The sequence below is a fragment of the Octodon degus genome, unplaced genomic scaffold (assembly GCF_000260255.1).
Source record: "Octodon degus isolate 3935 unplaced genomic scaffold, OctDeg1.0 scaffold00041, whole genome shotgun sequence".
Taxonomy (NCBI): domain Eukaryota; kingdom Metazoa; phylum Chordata; class Mammalia; order Rodentia; family Octodontidae; genus Octodon; species Octodon degus.
Genome location: NW_004524617.1, coordinates 13,954,061 through 13,975,720, shown reverse-complemented (window position 1 = coordinate 13,975,720; position 21,660 = coordinate 13,954,061). Strand labels below are relative to the sequence as shown.

The 21,660-nt window shown below is 39.9% G+C and overlaps 1 protein-coding gene across 2 annotated transcripts; it reads left to right on the top strand.

Moving 5' to 3' along the window:
* Positions 1 to 501: 501 nt before the first annotated feature.
* On the top strand, positions 502 to 18,370 carry Prdx4 (peroxiredoxin 4). Of its 2 annotated transcripts, XM_023715433.1 has the most exons (8): positions 502 to 841; positions 4,412 to 4,529; positions 6,919 to 7,035; positions 13,277 to 13,399; positions 15,152 to 15,282; positions 16,767 to 16,801; positions 18,014 to 18,060; positions 18,249 to 18,370. In XM_023715433.1, exons 1-8 carry the CDS (start codon positions 592 to 594, stop codon positions 18,250 to 18,252), a joined length of 825 nt encoding a protein of 274 aa, XP_023571201.1. In that variant the 5' UTR covers positions 502 to 591; the 3' UTR covers positions 18,253 to 18,370. The 2 variants fall into 2 exon arrangements, with proteins under 2 accessions (XP_023571201.1, XP_004631448.1); XM_004631391.2 differs by lacking the exon at positions 18,014 to 18,060 and having other exon boundaries at positions 503 to 841.
* Positions 18,371 to 21,660: the final 3,290 nt, after the last annotated feature.

Sequence of the window (21,660 nt, the reverse complement as noted above, 5' to 3'; positions counted from 1 at the left end):
ATGCCATATTTGACTTTGATCGAGTGTATTTGCTTAGTTTCAGTTCTGATTTGCTCTGGGTGCTTGAGTTTGAATACAGGGCCTTTGCACTGAGCTACATCCAAGTTCTTTGTTATTTTTATTTCATTTCATTTTATTTTATTTTATTTTGAGACAGGATCTCCCTAAACTGCTAAATTGTCGAGGCAATTTGAACTTTCCATCCTCCTACCCCAGTCTCCTAGAATGCTGGAATTGCAAACGTGTCCCACCGCTTCCAGTTTGGTTTATTTTTGAGGGGATCGTGTGAAGTGGCTTTGTGAAAGAGATGGGAGTGGAAGGACAACTAAAAGAAATATGATAGCAAGAGCTCCAGAGGCTGATCGAGGATGCCATTCCCAAATCGGGAAAGTTTGCCCAGCTCCTCCCCAAATCGCAGGCTCAGTCGCCCCGCCTTAGGCAAAGAGGCGGGGCCGGCGCCCACGTGGCTGGCGGGGGGAGGAGTGGGGCGGAGCAAGTCTCGCGAGGCCGCGCCCTGGCTCGAGCGGTTGTAGTGCCGGCGGCGGGAGAAAACGCGCGCTCTGCAAGAGACGTGTCAGAACTCGCGTGGTCATGGAGGCGCCACCGCGGGCAGAGGCTGCGACGACTCCGTTCCCGGGCTGGGGCCGAAAGCTGCTGCCACTGATGCTGTTCATCATGCAGTTCCTGCTGCAGGTCGGGGCTCCGCGGGGCTTCGAGGCAGAAGAGAGGCCCCGGACCCGCGAAGAGGAGTGCCACTTCTACGCGGGTGGACAAGTGTACCCCGGGGAGGTGTCCCGGGTATCAGTCGCAGACCACTCCCTGCACCTAAGCAAAGCCAAGAGTAGGTGGTACCCTGCCGGGTGGGGGGGAGCCTGAGACATGGGGACACTGCTTACCGAAGCTATGGAGGTGGGGGACGGGTTGGGTGGCACTCCCTGGACTGCCTCTGGGCCCAGACCCTGCTTGCCTCTCCTAGGGGGCTGGAGAGTGGGGGTGGGGGTTCCAGTTTTAAAGAAAGGGATGGTTTCTACTCATCAGATTTTGAAAGAGTTAGTGGTTACCCCAAAAGCCACAGATGTGGCAAAAGAAAGTGGCCCTACTGGGATTGCAGGCATTGCAGGGTGTTGTGCAAACTGAAACAACTTCCTCAAGCGTCGTGCAGTGCCTTGCGGCGCGTCCTGTCTTTTCCAATACTCTTTCCGGGAAAAGTGCATTGAATGGTTGAATAATGATTCACAGAAAGTTTGGTTAAACAGAAAAGTAGTGAAACAATGTTCAAATGAAGTATTTCCTTTTTCTTTCTTTTTTGTTGTTGTTGCTTTTTATAAAAAAAGCCGTATAAGCCATCTTCCCTAAAAGCTGTATAGTTCATTGGTATTCTGTGTATTGCTGCAGATGGATTACGGAATGAACTTTGGAGGGAAATTGGGGGAGGAAGAAGGAGATTGGAAGTTAGCACATCTGGGTTGATGATAAATCCCATGGCACATTTGTGTCCTGCCAGTTTGGCTTTTGATTATTTGCATTTCTGTCCAGTGTACAAAGCTACTGGCCACTTGCAGAAAGGACACGTCAGTCTAAGCAGATAAAACTGTGGCTTGCTACATTTGGATATTAAGGTAGCCAAAAAGAAGTGACCAGAAGAGAATACAAATAAAGACAATCCCTTGCTTGCTTTTGCATAACTTACTTTTCCTACAGATCATTTGACATTCGATGGGTGTGTACTTGGCTTTTGTGGTGCTCATGGCTTGTTTGATGGAGAAAGTAATGCTTTGCCATTAGGAATCCCCAGATAGATGGGGCATTGTTAGGAGCTAAGGAGAGGTGGGAATGATAGAGAAAAACTGTTTGCCTCCTAAAAGCCCAAATCTTGCATACTGAAAGTTAACTGCTTTTACATTTTTATATTTAGAAAGCAGTCTTGCACTTGAAAAGTCAGTGTTTCCCAGTCCCCTTGGTTTCATTAGCCTGGGAAAATACTTTGAAACTTATCAGCCAGTTAAGTGTTTCGTGATATTTTGTATATACTTCCGCAGGAAACAAATTCACTACAATGTTGCTTATGGAAGCAAATAATGATAGCTTTCCCTGTACCAGAAAACTTTTTCAAATGTTACGTATTTGCTACATCTCTGAATCATATGTATGGGGGGCTTCCCATTAGCTCAGTTGTTTGAGTGCCTGCTTAAGCAAAGCAGTGAGGCTCAGGATGCTATGGTTAGATCCCCAAATCCTCAAGCCAAACCAGACCTGCCCTGAAGGCATCCTGAGGCCACCAAAAAAAAAAAATCATTTGTAGACTTGTATAAAATTAGAGGCCGGGGAGATGGCTCAGCAGAATAAGCGCTTCCCTGGCAAGCGCAAGGGCCTGAGTCCAATCCCTGGTTCCGCCAAAAAAAAAAAAATACATACATAAGCACTCTTATTCTTCTGTATATTAGAAAGCCAATATGGCCGTATTTTCAAATCATCCTTGATAACATGAAAAACATTGTACTTTACCATTTCCTTTAAAAAATAGAAAAAAATAAATGGAGCAGGGACATGATTTGGGGTAGTTTGAGTGACAAACATCAAAGTATTAACATTTCTCAATGTCGGGTATGGTGGCACATGCCTGTAATCCCGGGACTCGGAAGGCTGAGGCAGGAGGAGTGCTAGGAATTTGAGACTAGCTGGGGCTACATAGTGAGTGTAAACCCAGCCTGGATTACATAGCAAGACCGTGTCTCAAAACAAACAAAAGAAATGTGTTGTTAGGTGTTACAAAGAGATTTAAATATTGCTATACATCTCTGCACCTACCAAAATTTGTGTTCATTATAATTTATACTCAGGACAATTTTTGTTTCTTTTTTAATAGATAACAGATTACTTTGGGAATTCCATTTATAGATATGAGCAAAGTAACTACAGTTCTTAAATCAAGAATCAAAATCACAGCTGGGCATGGTGGAACATGCCTGTAATCTCAACATTCTGGAGGCTGAGGCAGGAAGGTCAATTGGAGTTCCAGGCCAACCTGAACTACGTAGCGAAACTCTGTCTCAAAAAGACCAAAAACAAAGAACAAAAATCTCCAAAGTCAATTTTCTGAACAAAATTTATTTTTCTGATATGTTAAAATTTACAGATCATTCAAATTATAATAACCTCTCATTTGAGATATAGAGATAGATAGATGATAGATAGATAGATAGATAGATAGATAGATAGATATAACCTTTCTGTCTAATTCTCCCTCCTGGCCTTTACTTAATCAGATCAGATTGTTTTTGAGTTAAGGTTCTGGTTCAAGATAAGTAATCACATGTTATATATTAATTTCAGAGAAATTCGTCTTCAGTTTGCCTCTTTTTGGAGTTACCACTAACCCTGGCTATTATATAAGTTATTTTTTAGTAACTTCAGGCAAACTTGGAAGCAAGAATTGGCCTCATTATATGTAATGGTTCTGAAATTATAAGTGCGTTAACAGCATGAAGCTGTATTATCCTCAGAGGGCGTTGGCTAGAATTACAGTATGCCCTTGCTAGAGAGAAGCACTAACTATTCAGTTTCCATCACGTCATTTGAAACCTGTTTGGGGGAGGGGGTCTCTTTTTTCTAAGCCCTCTAGGAAAATTATGCCATGGACTAGCGTATTTGTACATTTCTTCCTCCTATAAGGTAACCTGTCTGTTACATGGGAAACTGGATGAACTGAATTAGTACATCTAGAAAACTGCCATTAAAAACTTGTTATTTAAAATGTATAAGTTGGTAACTTGTAAATGGAGTATCCCGACAAGTTTCCTACAGGCATGCATGGAATGTAGAGGGTGAGCCTGGATAGAAAAGAAGGCATTTTTACCTGAAATGGTGTGTCCTCCTCCTACTATGGACAAAGGCAATGAGCCTCATTAGCCCCACTAGCTTAAGCAGCACTTGCTGGAACCTGTTGTGAGTACACTCACAGATACTTTCATGCTATGTTATAGTTACAGCAGGTGTCCTGAAACATTATTTCTACTCATTATTTTAAATGTCATTAGATCACTGCAGGATCCTGTAGGGTTTTTTTTCAAAGAGGATCCTGTAGTTTTTAAAGTGTTAATAAAATGACACATGCATTGTTGTATCAGTAATTTAAGTTTTATAATATTTTGATAATTACATTTTAGTGTAATTGGTTTCTGGAATTCTCTGCACAGTATTTTATTTTATTAATTCAGTAACACTTAATTTCTGGGAAATATTTGAGCTTATCAGCCCGCTGTTGAGGTCTGGGAGTAGAGCTCAATGGTAATACATGTGCCTAGCATGCACAGGGCCCTGGGTTCAATCCCTGGCACCACCAAAACCAAAAGCCTTGTACCATCATCAATTTTCACAGTGTCACAGAACATCATGTCCTCTTCTTTCTTAGTTTCCAAGCCCGCACCTTATTGGGAAGGAACAGCTGTGATAAATGGAGAATTCAAGGAGCTAAAATTAACCGATTACCGTGGGAAATATTTGGTGTTTTTCTTCTACCCACTTGATTTGTAAGTAATACATGTAAAGAGCAAGTAGTAAAACTTCAATCTTTTATCATTTGTTATTCAAGCACATCATACGGTGAGAAATTTTTATTCAGCTATTGATTCTTAAAAAGGCAAGCTGAAATAAGGAATTCATTCAACAAGGTAAGATTTTACATGAAGAGTGGAGTAGGCAGATGGGAAGGATTTGAGGATGACAGAGTAAAAGACAAGAGAAGGAATCTCCAGAGCTAGAGATTAGCATGAGAAAGAGGGATACATGGGGAAAAAAAACTTTGGAGTGATTACAGAAGCAGAAAACAAGTGAGAAGCCATGGGAGGCAGTTAAAGAATGATGTTCACAGAAAGGGTGTGGTGGTGAGTGTCTGAAATCCCAGAACTTGGGAGGCTGAGGCAGGAGGCTCTCCGTGCATTCAAAGCCAGCCTGAACTATGTAGTGAGGCCTTGTCTCAAAAAAAAAAAGTTCACAGTGGTAAGGCCACAATGATTTCAACCGGGGGGAGAAAAGTTTTGATTTAAGGGATCTCATTTAGAAAGTAACATTTTTGGGCTGGGAAAATAGCTTGGCAATCTAAGCACCTGCCTGGCAAGCACAAAGACCCAGGTTTGATCCCCAGTATTGCATGCCGTGCTGGCCCTGGAGCCCCGGGTGCACCATGCCAGCCACCAAAACCAGATGTGGTGGCACACAACTAATCCCAGCTCTGAGGAGGCTCATTCAGGTGGATCACTATGAGTCCGAGCTGTGTAGCAAGACTCTGTACCAAAATAAATAAAAGATTTTTTTTTAAAAATGCCATTTTTAATGCAGGCTTGAAATCCCTGTGCCAAATCTTTGGTGATATTTTCTGTAAAATCTCATGCTGTGAAAATAGCATTTTATAACACACTGTAATACAGTGTCATTTATTGCACTCAAGTAGAGAGTTCTGATCAAGGAGGAGAGAACTATGCCTATCTTAAGAGAGGGAGATCTTACAAAATGAAACTATCAACAAACACTTGAACTATAAAATTACTAATAAAAAATCTTACTGTGGAAGAAAGATAACATCTACTATGTATTTCAGAGTTCTAACCCATTGACCTCCATCTCAGTACTTTATACTTAAAATCTACGCAATTGGGCTCCCTGAGTTCAGTCTCCAGTGCATGAAAGAAGGAAGGGAAGGAAACAGAAAAGGAAAGGAGAAAAAAAAAAGCCTGCCTGATGTATACAGTTGGGATCCCAGTACAAGCTATTCAGCGCAGAACAGTCCCACCCCTTGTGAGGAAGACCCATGCTTGCAAGACACTTAGCTATACTAATAGTAGTTAAAAGTTCTCTTACTTTTTTTAAAGTATTTGTTGGAATTCACTTAGTTGAGGGAGTCCCACCAGATATTAAAAAATACCACCCTAGGTAATAGTTACTAGACATGTGCTTCGAACAGGAGACGGTATTAAGGGTAAACCCCTGCTGCACAAAGTGGGAGAAGACCTATATGGGAAGGGTGGGGATCCTGGAGAACACCGCCTCATCTCCAAAGTGCAGGTAGTGGCATGGTGGTGTACACCTGCAATGCCAGCACTCAGGAGGCAGTGCAGGATCACCTTGAGTTCAAGGCCAGTCTGAGCTACTGAGCTGCATTGTAAGACCTGTCTCAAAACAAGCACACACACACAAAATAATAATAATAATAATAATAATAATAATAATAATACAGGTTAGATGCATCTAACTCAAGAGAGTTGGTAGTATGGGAATATATAAATCAATAGGGGGCAAGCATAAGGTCCTGAGTTCAATCCCTAGTACCACAAGAAAAAGAAAAAGAAAAAAAATGAATCAATAGGGGCAAAAACAATAAAGAAGTGATACAAAATTTGTATAGATTCCTTGAATACTACAAAGCCAATCAGAATGACAAGGGAAGAGCCAGGGAGATGGCTCAGTGGAATAAGCGCTTCCCTGGCAAGCACAAGGGCCTGAGTTCAATCCCTGGTTCTGAAAAAAATAAAAAAGAATGACAAGGGAAGAGGAAGTAAAAGGAATTAAGGTATGTTATATGCATGCATCAACTCCCCATGATGAATGTAATCATTTATGTACTATAAACATATACTAATAAAAAACCAAAATATGCTAATAAACTTGGAGTACTCCTATAAGAGAAAACAGAATAATGGTTGACCAATGAATGTATTGAGATATAATTGTAATATAAGTTTATTAAATACTTGATCAAATGACAGTCTTTTAAGACAATTTCATCTTGAGAAACTCCACATATAAAATTGTTCTTAAGGTCCATTTTTACATAGTAAAGGTGTTTGTAAAAATTAAGTCATTTGAACATTCAGGAGTATTCTTATTTGAGAATATTGAAATTGATTTTGTTTTACTTTTCAGCACATTCGTGTGTCCAACTGAAATTATCGCATTTGGTGACAGAATTGAAGAATTCAGATCCATAAATACTGAAGTGGTAGCATGCTCTGTTGATTCACAGTTCACCCACCTGGCCTGGTCAGTATTTTACACTTAAACTTGTAGCAAAAATGGATGCATTTCCTTCTAAATCAAGGGCAGATAACTCAAACGTGGTAATGCCATTTGTCAGACAGTTGGGGAATGGATTTATCTGAGAGCAATATAATGAGCTGCTAGTTCGATATAGTTATGGTAAACGTGCTTAAGAATTTTCTCCATCCTTTCAGAATTGGGAGAGGGAAGTTAAAGAGAATGGATATGCTTTTCATAGCAAAACTGCTAGACTGTATGATTACTTTTTTATGGTCAACTGAGTAACCTTCCTCTGGAAGAAAAAAGTCTTTAAAATATACCATTTTTTGCCCTGCAGTTCTTGGATATGATAAATGAAACCCATAATGCCCTTTATGCTTTTTAAGAAAGAATAATTTTTAAAGTAATTATTTTGAATTCATTAATCACAGAAAGATTTTTCTATCTAGTTCTTACAAAAAATTGCAAATCAGAATGACAAGGTGCCATTTTGCACTGTCTGATTGGGCAAGATTTGAAAGTTGAAGAGGATGTAAAAAGAATTAAGAAGTGTTATGTATAAGAACCAACTCCCCACAGTGAATATAATTGCTACATACTGCAAATATGTACTCAAAATTTTTTTTAAATTTTGTTAAATGGAAAAAAATGCATCTAATGTTGGCAAACTGTGAAGAATGACATTTACACACAGTGGTGTTGCATTTCAGGAGGGCAGTTCAACAGGGTGTCTCAGAATTTAAAACATGCATATGTGAGCTTTTAATATGGTCCACAATTTTTTGCTTATGATTTTGTGCATAATAATAATCATCCAGAATTCTTTTGGATTTAAAACTTAATATTCAGTTCATTAAAGTTGCAACTTCAAAACACGAGATTTTTTCTATATATAATCACATACATACACAGATATGAGTGTATATTAAAAAAAATAATGTGTTAAGGGCTGCAATTTAATTTATCTCTCCTTTATAAATTAACTACTGGACAAAGGATATAGATCAGTGGTAGAACATTTGCCTGGGAGACACAATGACACAGGGTTCCATCCCAAGCATCATATGCACAAAAAAGAATTCATTCCTTTTCTCAGTTTTCATTTGGCACAGTGGCGCATACCTTTAATGCCAGCACTGTGGTAGGCTGAAACAAGAGGATCTTAAGTTCAAACCCAATCTGAGCAACTTAGCAATTTAGCAAGATTCTATCTCAAAATAAAAAGTAATCTATAAGAATATTAGGGACGCTCCAACCTCAATATGTCTCAAACTCTTTAATGAAATAAAAAGGGGAAAGATACAGTCATTCCTGGAAACTAGCATTACCCTGAGTCTAAACCCAGAATGAGGCATAAACAAAAAAAGGACTATGGGCCAGTCTTTTTAAGGAACACAGACAGAAAAGTCCTCAACAAGATACTGGCAAATAGAATGCCAGTATCATCAGAAAGATTATGCATCCTGACCAAATAGGATTCACATCATGGATGGAGAGATGCATTAATATACACAAATCAGTGAATATAATGAATCACATAAACAGAAGCAAGAACAAAAATCAAATGATCATCTCAGTACAGGCAGAAAAGGCCTTGGATAGGGCCAGGTGTGGTGGCACATGCCTGTAATCCAAACACTCGGGAGCCTGAGGCAGGAGGATTGCTGTGAGTTAGAGGTCAGCCTAGGCTACAAAGTGGGTTCAAAGCTAGCCTGAACTGCACAGTGAAACCCTATCTCAAAAAGATAAAAAAAAAATATCCATTGACAAAATCCCACATCCATTATGACAAAAACCCTGTAGAAAACAGATGTAGAAGGACCTCATCTCAATGTGATAAAAGCCATTTAAGACAAACCTATTGCCAATATCATTAAATGGAAAGAAGCTAAAAGACTTCCCTCTAAAATCAAGAACAAGGCCAGGATGTTCATTATCACCAATTCTTTTCTTTTTTTTTTTCTTTTTTCTTTTTTTTTTTTTTTTTTTTTCGGAACCGGGGATTGAACTGAGGCCCTTGCGCTTGCCAGGGAAGTGCTTATTCCACCGAGCCATCTCCCCAGCCCCCTAATTATCGCCAATTCTATTCAATATAGTTCTCAAAAATTAGCCAGAGCAGTCAGACAAGAGGAGGAAAGGAGTGGGTATGTATAGAAAAGGAAGAAGTTAAATTATTGTTTGCAGGTGACATGATTCTCTCCATATAAGACCCAAAACATTCCCCCCAAAAGACTCCTAGAATTAAAAATTAAATTCAGTAGGTATTTTAGTTACTTTTCTTGATGCTGAGACAGAACACCTGATGCCCAGAATTAAGGGAAGGAAGGTTTATTTGGCTCACAGTTTGTAGAAGGTTCAATCCACAGTTGGCTGGCTCCTAGGCAGGGTGGCCTGGCAGACCAGCATTGAAGAAGGAAAACAGTTCATGGTGGAGAAAAGGTAGCAAAGCAAACAAGGGACAAGACAAGCCTCTTTCTGTCCCTTATATTTTATGCTGGTTACTGTAGCACTTACCCTTCATCCCAGCACTACACATTCTAGATCCAGCCACCTTGGAAAAAGGTCTCTCTCCCTCCCATGACTGCGTTAGGCTTGACAGAGACAACTAGACAGAAGCCATAGCATTCTGTTCCTGGCCCCCACGATGAGTCATGCATATCCTTTTATGCAAAAGGCATTCAGTCCATCTCTAAGAGTTGCCAAAGTCCTAATGGTTTCAGCATTGCTGACAAATCCAAGTTCAGAGTCTCCTCTGAGATTTAAGGCAAACTCTTAGCTGCAAATCCCTGTATAAATGAAAAGAAAGTTAAACATTTCCAACATTTAATGGCACAAGCTAGACATTTCCATTCCAAGAACTACAAAGAAAGGGATGGGAACAAAGCAAAACCAAAATTCAGTATGGCAAACATTAAATCCTGCAGTTCCATATCCAGCATCCAAGGCAATCTGCGGCAATATGTGAACTCCAAAGGACTTGTATGGCTCCACCCCTATGGCACCACCAGTGGTGATAGTGCCCATATCCTCTCTCTGGTGCTGTGTTCTGCTCCTTCCTTGTGTCTTTCCTCAGACAATCCACATTCCTGGTTTCTCCAAATTCTGGAGTGTCCACAGTACCTTTGGCTTCACATTCATAGCTTTACATTCTGTCCTCTCAGGGCCACACTGCCTGGCTTCCCAGGCCTTCTGAAATCTGGGTAAAAATCTTCCTCACCGCATAACTTGCATTCTGTGTGCACCTAAAACCATTGCCACATGAATAATACTAAGTTCTTTAGTCAGGCTTCCTTCTCTTAGCTATAGGGGTTGAGTGCCTATGAACCAAAGCCCAAGGAACAGCTTCCCTAGACTGCTGCCATTCTGGAACATGCTACTCAGGAATGCTTTTCAAAACAAAGTCTTTCATTTTTGCAGTATTGAGGCTGCACAGGGTGAGGTCCTGCAGCTGCTTGTGATACCTTCAGTCCATCTTTTCTGTTCTCCTTTTCCTTCTCCGTAATCAAGACCATCTCTGCTATCTCTTTGCAGTCCACATTTTTTCTAATGCATCTTTTCTGGCCAAATTTACATTTCAAATCATTCTGCTGGGCTCTTTGCTCTTGATTCTCCATATAGATCTTGCAAAAAGCCCCCAACAGCAGCCATGCCACTGCCTTGCCACTGCCTCAACATTAGACTGTTTTGAATGTTTTTTCTATCAGATTAAGTAGTCTGTCACCCTTGATCTTAGGCTCAGGCACGAGCAAAATGCAGACAAACTTTCTACCCAGACATCGTGTGGAGTCTAACTCCAATACAGTACTTCCCAGTAGAAACCTCCTGAGCCTGGTCTTTACCAGGATTTCTGTCAGCCTTCTGGTCTTCTGAGCTCTGATGAGAATCTCTCAACAAGGATAGGCTTAGATCTCCCAGCTCTATTTTTCAGCCGGCGTCTCCAGTCCTTGCCTAACTCCTCTCCTTCCCACTAGCCAGCTCCAAAGGCTGCTAAACCTCATGGTCAGGTACAGTCAGAGCAACAACCTCACTTCTCACCAAATTTTGTTCTCATTACTTTTCTTGTTGCTGAGACAAAATGCCCCATATCCAAAGTTAAGGAAGGAAAAGTTCATTTGGCTCACAGTTTGTAGAGGGTTCAATTCATAGTTCAGAAAAAAAATGACTATCATCAAAAAATTAGCTAATAATAAATCTTGGTGAGGCTACTGGGAAAAATACAGAGCCCTTCTGCATTTTTGGTTGGAATGTGAACTCATAAAACATTATGAATATCAATATATAAATTCCTCAGAAAACTAAAACAAATTTCATTTGACCCAGATCTTATTCTAGATAGCTTCCTGAAAGTTTAAAAAACATCATATTACAGTGATACATGCATACCCGTGTTTACAGTGGCATGATTCATGTTAGCCAAATCTTGGAAGCAGCCTAGATGTCCATCAGCAGATGAACGGGTAAGAAAATGTGATATTTATACACAATGGAGTACTACTATGCTATAAAAAGGGTAAACTAGAGTCATTTATAGGAAAACAGATGCACCTTGAGACCATAATGTTAAGTGAAATAAATTAGACACACAAGCTTAAATATTACATGGGTTCTCTTATATAAGAACCATAAGCCAGGTGTAGTGAGTTCAAGGCCAGCCTGAACAACATAGTGAAACTTAGTCTCAAAATGACTAAAAATTCCCACAATATAAATATAGAGCTAATAAAAGGTAGAGAATAAAAAATAGCTAGATAGATCTTTTGCATATGGGAAGTGGGGACCAAGAGATGAAGGGGTAGAATAGAGAATTATGTTGTGTTAGTACATGTACCAACGCCCCATGAGAAATGTGATCATCATATACTACAAATATGTACTTAAAAAAGCAAAGTAACCAAATAAAATCTAAAAGTAATAAAAAGGGCTGGAGTGTAACCCATTGTAAAAGATCTAGTTTCCTTCTATCTCCAGTACCATGCCCCTTTCAAAACAAAAGAGAGAGAGAGAGGCAGAGAGAGAGAGAAACTTCCAATTTTCAGACCAACCTTTCAAACACTCAAGTAAATACAGTAAAAGTCTCCTGAACATTGCAAGTAACTTAATATATAACTGTTGACTGATCAGGTCCTAATACAAAAAAATATTAAAACTAGGCTTATTTGTAGTACCATTCCTACAATGATTCTAAAACTTCCAAGGATTAAAACATATGTCTACTAAGGAAAAACTGGTGTCATCTCAGATAATTTGGTATCGCTTTCACAAGAGAATTTGGGGCTATGTTCTCAGCTAAGTAGTTGTCATACCAGCCAAGACTGCTATGTACTTGGAGTGCAGACGTGTGGGACAGGATGCCCACGAGCTCTGTGCAGTTGGAGTGCAGGCATGTGGGATGAGATGCCCACGAGCTCTGTGCCCTTGGAGTGCAGACATGTGGGACACAATGCCCACGAGCTCTGTGCCCTTGGAGTGCAGACATGTGGGACAGGATGCCCACGAGCTCTGTGCCCTTGGAGTGCAGACGTGTGGGACGGGATGCCCACGAGCTCTGTGCCCTTGGAGTGCAGACGTGTGGGACGGGATGCCCACGAGCTCTGTGGCCTTACAGAACACTTCATTCTGAGGATGATGATTAACTTTCCCCACCTCTTCTGATTGCATTCTTTGTCTCTCCAAATATTAAAATGTTGGGGGGCCTGCCCCTTAGCTCAGTTCTTTAAGTGGCTGCTTCAACAAAGCAGTCAGGCTCAGGTTGCTGTGGTTCGATCCCCACAACTCAAGCCAGCCAAACCTGCCCTGAAGGCATTCGGAGCAAAAAAACCCAAATATTGAAATGTCTTTACTCATACTCTGCCTGTCTCTCTAGGATTTGTGTTACGATCACATTTCTGAGGTTATACTTATTGACAGTGTATATCCTTTGATCTGTCAAGTCCTCATGGAAGTTAATTAGACAGGCATACAAAGCAAATACAAGGATGTCTCCATGCAGTTTACTGTCAGTAGAGATATATAAAATATAGTATGTCTATTCATTAAAATGTGTTTTCTATACTAATATTTAGTGCATGAAAGAGATGGACATATTGTTAAGTTAGGAAAAGGCAATCATAAGCAATTAACCTGTTCATGTTAGAGAAAGACTATATATGTGTGTTCACATATGTGCATGTGCAAGGAAAGGTTGCTGGCTGTTTTAATCATGCTGTTTATTCAGCTCTGAGAGGAAGTGCTCTGTGTGTTACAGGATTAACACCCCTCGGAGACAAGGAGGACTAGGGCCAATAAAGATTCCACTTCTTTCTGACCTGAACCATCAGATCTCGAAGGACTATGGTGTATATCTAGAGGACGCAGGTCACACCCTGAGGTAGTTTTCTGTGGTTTATATTATGAAAAACCCAAATACATTTATAATCCTTTGGAATTGGGTGTTGTTTCTAAGTTAGAAGAAACAAATTTTAATCAAGAAATATTGTTTTGCTCCACTTGGCAGAAACGTAGATTTTTTTTAAATAACCAGTGAGTGCCCTACATGACACTGATAGAGTTGGAAGGTTATTTAGAGATCTTTGCCCACCCTTGTCTTTTCACAGATAAAAGAGACAGATTCTGAGCCAAGCGTGGAGGCATACAACTCTAGTCCCAGCACTTGGGAGGCTGAGGCAGGAGGATCACTTAAATGTTTGAGGTCAGCCTGGGCTACATAGTGAGTTCAAGGCCAGCCTGAACTCCATACTGAGACTCTGTTTCAAAACACTAAAATGATCATCATCATACATACATAAAAATGTAATATTTAGCAAGCCTGTGCCTCAGGAATGGGATATAGTAAAGCAGTGTCCTTTTTTAGTGTGGGGGAGGTGAGAGAAGGGAATTGAGACAGGATTTACTACATAGTTCAGGCTGGCCTCAAAACTTATGGCACCCTCTTGCCTCAGCCTCCCAAGTGCCAGGATTACAAGTGTGCACTACCACACCCAGCTAAAGGAATATCCTAACCTGCAACTCTCACTGGGTTGTTTAAGCTAACACATGCAACACAATTCTTTGAGAAAGAGTAGTCTTAGCCTCAAAGAGTTGTAGTTTGTTATAAATTCTATTGCTAATTTACTCTGTAGGGCCAGTCATTTCTTTAAATGTCTCACATGAATTTGTCAATATTTTAAATCCTGTTTTTATAACAGCTTTCTTTAAATACAGTTCGCATGCCACACAACTCACCCACTTGAATATAATTCCATACTCGTTGGTATTATTCACAGAGCTGTGCAGCCAACACCAGAAGCTTAGATCATTTTCATTACCCCTGAAAGAAGCCCTGTACCCATTAGCAGTCCTCCTTACTCCCCTAGCTCTTCTCTCAGCCCTAGGCAGCTATTCACGTCCCCTGAGACGGTATGACATAAGTGGCACCGTGTAGCGCATGTGCTTTGGTTGTCCGCCTGCTCACACAATGTGCATCGCTTTGGTTGTCTGCCAACTCAGTGCGTAGTCACAGCCTATCCATCCTGTGTCATGCCACTATGTTTCTCTCTTTTGTGCCTGCCAGGTCCCTAAGTTTTTCTGCTTTCATAAAGTATTACTAGGTTCGTTCCCAAAGAGTTAAGGATGCCACCAAAAGGACTGAGGCAGTTCTAAAGTTTGAAATTACCTGAACATTGACCATGTAAAATTAATAGGTTTTAGTTATTTTAATCTTATTTGAATCAAGTTGCTCTTTTAAATTATTTTTATTTCCATAGTACTTTCCGCACATCATTTTTTCAAGTCCAATAATATTTTTTTTCTACTGGGAATTGAACTCAGGACCTCATGCTTTCCTGGCAGGCACTGTGCTGCTGAGCCATATCCCTGGCCCTCAAGTCCTATAATCTTAAGCAACTGTAAATGTTATGGTACATGGCATAGCCAAAACCAATTTGAAAGCCATCATTCTATGGGGATCATCCCAAATCCCACAGCCAACAGGGGTGGAGGGTGAGAGTGTATACTAATAGGGAGCATGCTGTGGGTTCTGTAGAGCCTCCTTCCGTGTGCATGGTACAGGGAATCACATTAACTAATTCTTATCTTAACTGAGAAGCAGTGGCCTCACACTCATCATGCTTGTGTTTCACAGAGGCCTCTTTATTATTGATGACAAAGGAATCCTGAGGCAGATTACTCTGAATGATCTTCCTGTGGGCAGATCAGTGGATGAGACCTTACGTTTGGTTCAAGCGTTCCAGTACACTGACAAGCATGGAGAAGGTACCTGGCCACTTCTTACTGTGGGAGATGGCATAATTAGCTTGGTTTCTTATGCTGAAGGTTATTCAGAAGATCTCAAAATCTTTTGACTGTTTTCAATTTGTTAGTTCCTTTTAGCAAACCAAAGTATTACTTAAAGTGCTTTCAACAATATATCACTATTCTGCTTCCTGGCTAAGAAGTAAAACTATTCAATATTTACATAGTCATTCTAGATAAACTCAAAGAAAAATGTCTGTACTACTACAGTTTTTCAAATTGCGTTTCTGTGAACTTACAGTGTGTCACTACTAATGTAGGTTTCATTCACCCATTTACATTATTGGAATCGGATTTTTAAGTAATGTAACCTTTGAGGTTATTCAGTTTTCACACTGGTGATCTACGAACTCATCCTTCTACTCCATGTTTTATCAGTAGCTAAGTGGGAAAAGTGAAATTGTGCTGAAATAGGACATGTTGTATATTCCTTTGAAAAATGTAACTCAGCGCCTGAATCAGGGTGCACCCTCCAGTCTCTTGACGGCTGAGCATCCTTGTGAGTACCAAGGGCTGTAGGATAGAAGACAACCAGCTTACAGAAAGTTTATGTAAATTCAAACGAGTTGTTGTTATGCCCAGCCTTTTCAGCTCATCAGATTAGCAAACTTTCCAGCTTTATTGCAGAGGAATTCCATCTGGTTTCTCATATTGAAAATGTAATTGTAAATAAAGAACAGAATAATGGATAAATAATAGGAAACAGGGAGGTGGATCTTTCACGAAAGAGAAAGGGACCCAGAGGAGGGAGAAGAGGCGGAGAGGAAGGGAAGGAGATAAAAAGAGGATTAAAATGTGTTATGTATGAGTATCATTTCCCCATGAGAAACATAAATATTGTAAACTGATAACATGTACTAATAAAAATGTTTAAAATATAAATGTAGCTAAATATAATTGGTAAAAAAAAAAAAAAGGAAATAGCTTACCTGCCTACCAGTAAGCTCCATGAATAAAATTTCTCTGTGTGACCAGGAAAATAACAGAAGTCGGGTGCTACCCAAACATAGAGACTCATGCCTATGATCCCAGCACTGTGGGAAGCTGAGGCAGGAGGATTGAAAGTTTGAGCCAAGCCTAGGCAATTTAGAGAGATCCTGTCTCTAAACAAAAAGAAAGGAGTGTTAGAGGGAATGTGGCTCAGTGCAAAGGTTCTGGGTTCAGTCTCTGGCACCCTCCCTCCAAAAAAGCCAAGTGGGCCAGGGAGATAGTTCAGTAACATAGTGCCTGCCTGGTAAGCACAAGGTCCTGAGCTTGATTCCTGATACCAAAAAAATAACTTGATAAATAAATACAAACAAAAAATTGAAGTGCTTGGTGGTGTAGAAATGTTATTAATATAGTCTATTAATTTCAGTTTGATATAGAAACAAAATATTCAAGAATTGACAAACAAAATAAATTCTGTTGTTATATTATCTTTTGTCCATTTTTGTTCCTTTTAGTCTGCCCTGCTGGCTGGAAACCTGGTAGTGAAACAGTAAGTCATGTTGATTTTTCCATTAAGGGCATGGCTAGAGCCCAGAAAACAATATGCTAACCTTAAGATAAGCTTTCCTTGTCACAGAACTGTCCTGATTTCATAAGTGAGGTAAACATCGGTAAGCAGTAGTCTTAGAGTACAAACATACTCTGAACAAGAGGAAAAATATATGAAAGTGGAGAACACAGAATATGGGGTTTGGTGCTATGAATTTTAAAACTAAATATCCAGAGAAATACACTCTTCCAAAATACAAAAACAAAAGGCAGAATGGAGATCTGGTAGAACAAGTTTATTTTATGAAATTTCTTCTGATATTGTGATCCAAGAAAACAATCACAAGTGAAAGCTTCCTATATGTAGTAAAAAAAAAAAAAAACTTTGAGAAAACCTGGTTTAAAGAACCCTGAAATTAGTAATTCTCTCCTTGTCATGTGAAGAAAGAAAATATTGAAACAGGTACACTATTTCGGGAGGCTGTATAATTTATAAACAAACTTTAGTCTCTGGCCAAAATGCAATTTGGAAACATGTTTAAACATCCTTAAATTGTTATCTCCTAAAATCAAAAGTTTTAATCAGGCATAGTGGTGCGTACTAATAATCCCAGCACTTGGGAGCCTGAGGCAGAATAAACTACAAAGGGAGACTCTGGCTCATCAAGTTATATATTAACTAGAGAAGAACATAATGTGAAGTCAAGTCATATTAGAAATGGTGTTTTTAGTCTAGAAAGGAACATAATGTGAAGTCACGTCATATTAGGAATGGTATTTTTAGTTTAAGGTTTCTAAGACTATGATGTTCTTCCAGTATTCTCTTAGTATATTCGTTTACTAGTTATTAAAGGTAATATTTTGAATTCTTGATTTGGGAATGGCTGTTTGTTTTGCTTTCTTTTGCTTTGTTTACACCAAAGCTTGAGATTAAAAAAATTGCTCTCCAGACCTCCAAAAAATTCATTTGCTGGGCTGGGTGTGATAGTACATGCCTGAAATCCCAGCACTTGGGAGGCTGAGGCAGAACTGCCGCAAGTCTGAGGTCAGTCTGTGCTACAAAGTGCAACTATGTCTCAAAAAGACAAAAATGTCACTTGCTGTCCTCTGAGCAAACGCAGTGCCCCTGTAGCGTAGTATCATTTAGCCAGCACATGATTTTCCAAATACATTAACATGTGTAGCCTTGCTGTTGATTGTTTGATTTAACTAGATCAAACCCGGAGATACCATGAAAGGCTGGTGGCCAAGAGAAGAGCTGTAAGTAAATTTTGTGGTGCTTGAGTACACATGTTATGAAAATTATTCACATTTTGGGATCATTGAGATTAGTAGGTAGGATAGATCCAGTTTCATTGAGAGGTGGGCAACCAAGGCCAAACTACTAGTGATACTTTGGCTTTTGAAATGAATAACTTGCTTTTTTATCTTGCTTTTGTTTTTAACAGATAATTCCAGATCCAGCTGGAAAACTGAAGTATTTTGACAAGCAAAACTGAAAAATACTTCAAGTCACAAGGCTTCCAAGGCTTCAGGATTCTCAATAAAGGAAGTCACTGTTTCCTGCTCACATTGTGTTACAGTAGTAATTTCTTGGCAAATGCAAAAAAAAGCCATGTCACACTCCACAGATATTTATTGTTAAGGGTAGACAATGGTACCAAAAGGCAAAACTCTCAGATTAGATTGAAGTGGGTGGTAATGACAATAATAACTGACTTGAAGCGCACACCATGGTCCAGGCATTATGTTATACAAGTTGATGCAGCTCCATGTAATCCTCAAGGAGCTCTTGGGGTTCTCTGTTGTACAGATGAAGAAACTGAAGCTCAGATAGGTAGCTAGCAAAGGCCAAGGAAGACAAGGCTGACAGACTCCTTGTACTTTCTGAGCTCAGGCCTTACTGTGACTCACCATACCTTTCAGAGTGGCCATGAAGAACAGGTTGGAACCCCCAAGCTCACTGCTTTGTCATTAACAAACCCCTCTGGCCCCACTTCAGGTTCACATATGTAGCTCACACCAAATTTATAAATATCAGATTATGTGTTTGGTTTTTTGTTTAAGAAATAGAAGATGAGCTCCTAAGCCCATGCAGCCAGCTCCTAACATATGGCCACACAAAGTAGAACTCCAAGGCTGCATCATCAGCTCAAAATGGCAATTATTTTATTGTAACCCTCCATAGACAGGCCATATAGTCACAGGACCAGGGAGCAGAGAATTTACCTTGTCCTGTTCTCCTTGCTAATCCTCTCTCCTGGCACCCCCAGAAAGCCCCTCTCCCTGGAGGAGACCCTCACCAGAAGTGGCAGGACACTGTTCACCTCCTTGATGAAATAATTCTGTGACATAGGACAGGTGATCAGCGACAGGCATCTGTGAGTACACACAGGGATCCAACTGGCATTTCTAACCCCCTTCTACAGTGAAGTGTGTTCTAAGTGCTACTTCATAGTCAAGATTTGAGAAACTAACCTATTAGTAAGGTTGAAGATTACTACCACTTTCAGTGTTTAAATGGGTTTGTGATTATCTTTTTATTGATCAGTACATTAGAGTTGGAATCCTGTTCTCAGATTTCTTCTTTCTGATTTGAGAGGGTAAGGGTTTTTTTTAAAAAAACCTTATTTTGATTAATCAAAACCTGTGTTTTGATTAGTGTCTTTGAAGTCCTATCAGCCTCCTGTTACAAGAAGGATTTGCAAGGACAGAATTTTTAGATCCACTCCAAAAGAAGCCAAATCACGAATGTTTCAGCACTCCACAGCTATCAGTCACCTAAATAGCTGGCATAAACTAATGACCAAGCAGCAAATGTCTGAACAGCCTGTGAGTAGGAGAGGACTAAATGCAGTCCTTCTCTGTGCCTTTTATAAACTGTCTTCAAGGAACTGACTTCTGAAAGTCAGTAATTCCAAAATTGTGCCCTAAACAGAACATGAAGAAATGAGCAGAAAGGGTCATCCCCCACTCTACTGGGAAGGGTGAGGCTACCAGAGACCTCTGCCTGCAGGACCTACCACCACAAGCCTCACTTCTCACTCTGGGACCTGCTCTTAGCACTGGCTGGAGAGGTTCTCAGGTGTCACAACTGGAAGGGCTTGAGGCGGCGCTCTGGGAAAGCTTGTGCTTAGCATGTGTGAGACACTGAGTTTGATTTGCAGCATCAAAACAACAACAAAAGGCTACTGGCATGCAGTGTGGGTACTGCTAAACAGGACAGTCCCACAACAAAAATCACATGACTAGATGGCAGTGGTGAGGTTGAGAAACGTCTGCCTTATCCTTCCTCAGCCTCGTACTGATGCGTGTTGGAAGGTCTTTTTCTAGGACAGGAGTCAGCAAACTTGAAATCTTATTTCAGAGGAGACTGGGTTAGGTTCCTTATCACAGCTCTGATGACCTCCTCAGACCCTGTCCAGTGACATGTTGTCACTGAAATATCTTCTTATCTCTTATTCTACTGAGCCGTCTCCCTGGCCCCGAAATATCTTATCTCTTGCAGGGGGCTGCTACTAGAACTCGCATCACACATGCCAAACATTTTGCCACTAAGCCTTTACCCCAGCCCTCTGAAATATCTTTGAATACAGTGTTTTAATATATGAAATGCAATGGAATATATGTTTCAGCTACATAGGTCCATGAAAGTATGTCAAGGGAAAGATTATGTATTTATAGTAAATATATATATTTACAAATTCACAAACATGAACATACCTGGCTTTTAAAAAAAATTGTTCATCACAGTTAATATGTATTTATAAGTAGCAAAGAAATTTTAACAGTATCACTAAAAGCTATAATTTTGGCACAATATTGTACATTTATGTAAAAAATACATTTTAGGGCCAGGTGTGAAGGTGCACTCCTATAGCCACCTGTTCGGTCTCTTAGTGTGATTTGTTGTACCTGGGGAGAAACAGAAGCAGGAATGAGGAAAAGATAGACAAGAAGACAAGAGTGGGTTAGGTGGTGGCTCGTCTGCCTGGTTGGTGAGATGACCCCCAGAACAACAGTAAGGGCCTCTATGTATATCTTTATAAAGCTGGAAGACGCAAGGTCATCTAGCTACTAATAGCCCACAGTGTCTAGGCAGGATGCTCGTCTCAAAACAAAAATAACTACTTTAAACAATAAAACCTCATCCTTCCCTCCCACATATAATTAATTTTTAACTTGTGTCTAGCGATTAATAGCCCACACTGTCTAGGTAGGATGTTTTTTCTGAAGACTGAGGTAGTTTGACTGCTTTAGGCAATGAAGCCTCATCCTATCCTCCCACAGATGATCAATTTTTAGCTTTAGCAGCTCCCAACGTATCTCCCATTTTGTTTTGTTGTGTGAGTGATGGGTGTTTTGTTGTAGTTGGAGAAGCTGTGTTTGGAGAACTCTGTAGAAGACTTGTTTTTGATAAGTATAAAGATTTTTGGTATTTGTACTAAATAGTGTAGCCCTGGTACCAGGGATTGAACTCAGGACCCTGAACTTACCAAGCAAGGGCTTATTCTTCTATATAGTTTAATAGCCTATAACAGTTGTGAGTTATTAGTATAGTTGGCAATTGTTAGAAGTTGTTAGTGAATTGAGGCTTTTATAACTTAGTATATTATTATGGTATTTTTATATTTTGTGCTTATATTTTTTTGTTGGATGGTTAAGACCAATTTAAAGCAAGACCTGTAAAAATATAAACTTAACTTTTGTTTTCTGACATTAGTTAAATCTTTTTAGGATTCATCTTAGAATCACATATATTATCTCTTAGATTTTTTTTAATATTAGCCATTTGGATGAGTTATGGTTATTGTTTGACTAATCTTTTTTGTGAAAGCTTAAGAGATTTTTTTAGGTGAC

Bases quoted from the DNA above. Each gene is read 5' to 3' on its own strand.
- Prdx4 (XM_023715433.1), top strand. From the start codon at position 592: ATGGAGGCGCCACCGCGGGCAGAGGCTGCGACGACTCCGTTCCCGGGC. The intron at 842-4,411 runs GTAGGTGGTACC...CTTCTTTCTTAG, and splicing joins GCACCTAAGCAAAGCCAAGA to TTTCCAAGCCCGCACCTTAT. The intron at 15,283-16,766 runs GTACCTGGCCAC...TGTTCCTTTTAG, and splicing joins CACTGACAAGCATGGAGAAG to TCTGCCCTGCTGGCTGGAAA.